This window comes from Urtica dioica, chromosome 11 (assembly GCF_054948205.1).
Source record: "Urtica dioica subsp. dioica isolate 48M chromosome 11, U.dioica_male_clone48M_v1_H2, whole genome shotgun sequence".
NCBI classification, from domain to species: Eukaryota; Viridiplantae; Streptophyta; class Magnoliopsida; order Rosales; family Urticaceae; genus Urtica; species Urtica dioica.
The window spans coordinates 3,765,012-3,771,013 of NC_142766.1; the positions used below are offsets into that span (position 1 = coordinate 3,765,012).

At 40.0% G+C, this 6,002-nt stretch overlaps 2 protein-coding genes across 2 annotated transcripts; one reads left to right on the forward strand and one right to left on the reverse strand.

The window, feature by feature from the left end:
- Window positions 1-327: 327 nt before the first annotated feature.
- LOC149380730 (putative linoleate 9S-lipoxygenase 4) lies at window positions 328-3,351 on the reverse strand. Its single transcript, XM_089601189.1, has 7 exons — window positions 3,287-3,351; window positions 2,842-3,200; window positions 2,665-2,750; window positions 2,446-2,553; window positions 2,058-2,362; window positions 1,573-1,836; window positions 328-1,410 (listed from the first exon to the last, which is right to left on the reverse strand). The coding sequence occupies exons 1-7, from the start codon at window positions 3,349-3,351 to the stop codon at window positions 672-674; spliced, it is 1,926 nt and encodes a 641-aa protein (XP_089457315.1). The 3' UTR covers window positions 328-671.
- Window positions 3,352-3,786: 435 nt separating this feature from the next.
- LOC149380731 (uncharacterized) lies at window positions 3,787-4,391 on the forward strand. Its single transcript, XM_089601190.1, has 2 exons — window positions 3,787-3,993; window positions 4,092-4,391. Exons 1-2 carry the CDS (start codon window positions 3,787-3,789, stop codon window positions 4,389-4,391), a joined length of 507 nt encoding a protein of 168 aa, XP_089457316.1.
- Window positions 4,392-6,002: the final 1,611 nt, after the last annotated feature.

The following is a 6,002-nucleotide window of genomic DNA, read 5'->3' on the forward strand; positions in this document are numbered from 1 at the left end:
GATGTAGTATCATATTTGAATGTGGTTTAAAAGAGATGATACCAGTATTGGAATTAGGATGGAAATTGTATCTCGCATAGAGAGAGAGAGAGAGAGAGAGAGAGAGAGAGAGAGATATTACTCTTTTTCAAAATAAAACTACCAATTATTTTTTTAATTAAATACATGTTTAAGGATATAATTGGGATTGAAATTTCGATTGAATTACCACATAAGCAAAATTGGTTATTTGTTTTAAAAAAAAAACTTTAGCTATTTTGAAATCCGTTTTCAGTGGCGTAATTCAAAATATATAAAGAGTTCCTTTAAAGTGCGCAAAAAGCTAGCTAGAGGTTGAAATAAATATAAATTTAAGATCAAAGTGTCACCACCCAAATAATAACAATTAATAAAACTTCCATCATATGACCGACGAAACCTTTGCTTCTACTCGTTACGAAACACACATAGCATTCTCTACATGTATGACCATACCATACACACAAGCTTCAATCAAAACGGATATATGATCAGCTGATCGAACTATACTACAAACAAACAAACAATGAACGCAAAAGCTTGCACATAACTGCTAGTAGAGCTAGAGCGAATAGTGTATATAAGTGTATATATATATATATATATATATATATATATATATATATATAGATGGACGAGAGGATTGGGAAAGATCAGATGGAAACGCTGTTGGGAATACCCTTCCCAGTAAGGCCTCCCTCACTGGAAGGATACAACAGCGTGTAGGGCATCTTAACCGGCCCCACCCGGTTGGCCAGCCTGGCATCCTGATTCCTCTCCTCGATCCTCCGCTCCACCTCTCTCAGCCGCGCCCCGAACCTCTGGAAGGCGGCCACCACGTCAGCGTCCTCCGTCCACTCGTGGTCGGGCCTCTCCCCGAGGTAGACCTCGTCGGCGGAGTGGCGCGAGAGAATCTCGACCAGGGAGATGCCGAGCACGGAGAGGAGCTGCCCCGGGAACGTCCCCAGGAACGCCCTCTGCGGGTCCCGCGCCACCTCGTCGCGGCCCGGCATGAACCTGCGGCTCGCCGCCGGCCGGTTGGGGGGGAACCCGCCGTAGGGGTACTGCCCGAAGTTGACAGCCGCGTGGAGCGCCGACGCGATCCATATGATGGTGCTCACGCACTCGCTGAGCTCGCTCCTTGACCGCAGCTCCGGCCACCACGCCTGCTGACTTAGGTCGCCGTGCCCCACCGACCGGACCTCTGTCCACCAGGACTGCAGCTCCGAGTCGGTTCGGACGGCCTCGTCGCTCTCGTAGCACAACGAGACGTAGTCGGACACCCAGGATTTGATGGCCGACCATATCTCTAGCCCGTCCACCGCGTATGGGTAGTCCTCTATCACCAACCGAACGCCGTGCTCTGATTCTTTGTCTTCCACTGCCATTCCCCTGCAAAAAATTTGGTTATGGCTTTTTTTTTTTGTATGCGTGGGACTGAGAATATAACTCTGGTTTCCAAACTAAAGCAAAGAGTAAAAAAGGAAGGATAGATGGGTTTCAAATTTCTCCTATCTTTTTAAATCACAGATGTGAGCACAACACAGCGTTTACCTCTTGATCAGGTCACGGGGGAGAGCTTCGTCGGGGAAGACCCAATCCTTGTAACAGGCGGAGGTCATCTCGAGGGAATACTTTCCGGGGAACACCGTGAATTCCAGGGCCCCGCCGCCGTTGATCAGAATCTGCCGCGCCACCGCATTCAAGTTCATGGTGTCCCGAAAATGAGGATGAAGTAGCTTATGGATCGGATGAGCCACGCTCAGCTGTCTGTTCGTCGCGATCACAAACGGCTCCATCACAGCATGAGTATGCAACCTTAAGAAAATATTACCCATTTTAATGCACGTATAGCCCATAAACTATAATGCAGAGTGTCATTTTGGCCATTAAGATAAACTCTCAAGCGAAATTTATATATATATATATTGTGCGAAATCTCTCTTTTGAAACTTAACAATATATTTACCAAGTAACTTTAATTCTTCTTTCTTTTAAAAGACTAGATTATTCAACTTCTTGAATTAATTGTTGCATACCAATGGCTGACCAGTTGGTGGTAGCCAGAGTCGTTGACCGCGACATAGGCCTTGGCGATTTGCCAAATCGAACTGTCTACGCGTGTGTTGCTTGGTTTATAGATTTCGCTAACGAAACCAAATTTATCTCCCTTGGGATGTGGCAAGCTCAGCTCGATGGCGATCGGCTTTAGAGTCCCGTTTTCTTGGAGGAACAAGAGTGTCCTTGTGGCGTAAGTCTTTGTGGAGGTTGAGTTTATGCGTCGCAGGAACGGCATGAGTGTGTCGTGGTGGTCTAGTATAAATACCTTGTTGCTCTTTATTGCCTACTCAAACCATGTAAAAATTGAAGTCACTAATCAGTTTGTTTGTACCATTCAGAAAAAAAAAGTGTTTGAACTTTATTTACCTCTTCAACGGTGAGGCCATTTAGATTTGGCTCTATGTGTTCTTTGGTGATTTTGCTGGTTTGATCGCCATATACCTTTTGATCTAGTTTGCTTTTTGGAGGAAATTCCTGTAGTTCAAGAATCAGAAGCAGAACAGTACTGAGTGCTCAAAATAAAGAACATATGATTTTGTACTGTTTAACATGAAAATTCTTATAGAAAAAGAAGGCAAATATTACTTGGAGACGACGAATCATGGCGGGGTTTATTCCAGCAAGCATTTCTCTGGCAAACTCTTCATCAGTACTCCATGCATTTTTATCCTCTATTTCCAAATAGCCAAGTGATCAGAGATAGTCGACAACAAGCTGTATATCTTCCAAGGAATACTAAAAAAAGTTAGTTTTTCTCCATACCTTTGATCACTTGCGGGATGGGGAATTTGAGAAGTTTTTCACCGTCGGATCGGAAAATTTCCTTAACAATCTCTGCAGGAACATTGTCTCTGATGCTTTTGAGCAAACCCTCTGGCACCTCGACACCTCCATGGTAGAGTTTAAGGACGTCCTCAAAGCTATCAAACTCGTCCCTCGTGCTATCGAATATGTCTTGCACTTCGGGTTTGATGAATTGGCCGATCGATTTGAGTGCATAGGCGAGGAAATCTGAGAGCTTCACGTGGCCAAACCGCTCATCTCTTGGCGCGTAGATGTTTAAGCTGAGAAGAAGGTTCAGCCTGGTCTCAACCTTTGGATCTGATTGAGAATATACCTTGCTATGTTGTAGGTTCTTATACTGTGACCGAGATCGAACCTGATGGGACTTTTAGGTATTTCTTCCTGGCATTTGGTGCTTCTGTACAATGATTTCAATTTTTCCGCCTTGTAATATCCGTTGATGGTACTTTCTTGAAAGGAAAATCTCATGGTACTTTACTTTTGGCTACTGCTCAAGATGGTGATAATCATTTGTTCCCATTAGCCTTTAGTATTGTGGATTCTGAAAATGACAAATCTTGGTCTTGGTTTATGATGCATCTTCGAGTTGTGTATGGTGTTCGAAAAGAGTTGGTTTTTGTTTCGAATAAGCACAAGTCAATTTAAAAGGCGGTCAACACTGTTTTTCCGAGGGAGAAATTTGCTATATGCATGCAACATCTTTGGGGTAATGTGAAGGCCAAATTTGGGAAAACATACATTCAGCCTCTTTTTTATAGATGTACTAAAGCGTATTCAGAAAGAGAGTTTGAATATTAGCTTAATATACTCTCCAACAACAAAGTAAAAATTAAAAAGTGTCTTCTCAAAGCTAATCCAGAGCTTTGGGCTAGGAACAAGTTTCCGGGGAAGAGGTTTGATGTAATGACCACAAACATTTCTGAGTGTTTGAATGCTGTTTTGCGAGAAGCTAGAGGGTGGCCGGTAGCATGTCTTCTTTTGAGTTATAGAAGTCTAATTCAAAATTGGATCAACAAGAAGAGGGAGCTAATTCCAAAGATGCATTCAGGCCTTACAGGAACTGGGTTCAAGATGCTTTTTGATTCGCAGGAGGCTGCTCGATCTATGAATGTAAGTTATAATCTAATCCAGTTTTCGTTAATTGCATTATTATTTACCACCTATTTACAACATCTTTGAACATCATGTTATTTACGTGTTAATTGCAGGTTAATGCCATTAATGACAATGAGTTTGAAGTTGTTGATGGTGCAATTCGTCGAGTTGTTGATGTTTCTCTTATGACTTGCACATGTTGTTATTGGCAGCTTGAAGATTTTCCATGCTCTCATGCGTGTGCGGCTTTATATCGAAAAAATTTACGTCCTATTGATTTTGTACCATCATATTATTCCCAAGAATACTTTACTGCCACGTATGAGAAATATGTTTTTCCAATTTCTCATGAAGGCGATTGGGAGCTGCCTATCGATGCTCAAGTTATTAAGCCTAAAGAGAAGAGGTATTGATCGAAGCATGAAAAATTCCACCCGTACAATCATAGATGTGGCAAATGTGGCCAGATTGGTCATAACAAAAGGGGTTGCCAAATTTAGTTGGATGTTGGGATGTTTTCAATTATTTATGTCTTTAGCTAATTTTTATGTTTGTGTTGTTTACTTGTTTGGAGATGGTTTTAATATGGTTTGTTTATTGGTTGAACATTTGAAGTGTTATGCCTCTTGTTAGACTTGAGTACATGAAAATTATTCAGTATTCATGTTAATAAAAGTGATTTTACAGTCACTTATGTTTTGAAAATGTTGTTATGACATTATTTAATTTTGTTAATAACTATCTTATTTACAAATTTACAAAGAGCAGGCTGTTAATAACGTGTTGTTTGTATATTGTAAATAGTTGGTAAATAAGAAGTCTATTGACAGAATTGTATAAGTAATCTTATGTAAATATGGAAGTGCTTTATTGATAACTTATTCTAATTAGTATTGGCTGAAAGGTCTTATTTCCTGTACTGATTAATGGACCGATCATTAATTCATATTTCAATCGATACTTAATATACTAGTTTAATACATAATACTGAGTGTTCCAACCACGTTAAAACCCAAAATGAGTGTCATGTGCTAATTAACATTCATTAATTAGCACTCAGTCACATAATAGCTATGGTTTTCAAAATGATAACTTAGGAACAATTATACCAGAGTTTTAGTAAATAGCAGATACTCAAATTCCTATATCAAAAGATGATTGGTTGCTGTCTTCGTTTACTATGTTATCTGTTTCTTCGCCGTCAGGTTCTTTGGTAGGTCCACCTTCTTCAGTCCTTTTACTTTTATTTTCGGTGACGTATGGGGAGGTAGTAAACACTGACTTCCTACATGTCTGTTTCGGACGTTGCGTGACAGGCTGTGGATTTGGAAACTTTCTTGCTATCTTCTTTGGCTGTCCATGATCATCTGTGACCTTGTCAATTACCTGTCCATTTATAATTATTGACAATCTGTTAAATTAACAACTATTAATATTCCAATATTTAACAGTGTTTACTAACATTGGGATAAAAATACCTGCGGGTTGTTTACGCCAACATTTTGGGTTTGGCACTGGTTGACCGTTCTTTCTCAAGCGTTTGTATACTTTATTATATAGAACTTCAGGCCCGGCCACATTCTCCTGAACACCCTGTGGAAGTTGTTCAAATTCGTACTTGTTAGGAATGCTATTCAACACATCATTTACGGTAAAAACCCAATCATCTTGCAGCTTATGCAAATCGTCCTGTGATAAGTCATGGTTAGTCTTAATCTAATATCACCTTATTAATCAGTTATCTTTATCAGACTTACCGGACTATAATGTGCTACCTTATCCATTCCAAGCAATGGTGAAATATCCTACCATAGAGACAGTTATATATGATGTGTTAATAAAGTAAATAGGACAATTTTTGGAAATTCAAATAAGTTATATTATGTATCATGGAAATAGAATCAGGGATTGTTGGCTCTACTTTTGAAGTTCTTTTTTGAAGCATCTGTAAATGGGATATCATTCTCATTAGTGTCAAATACGTCGTCAATATTAGTCCATTACTTATAATGTTTTTTAACATC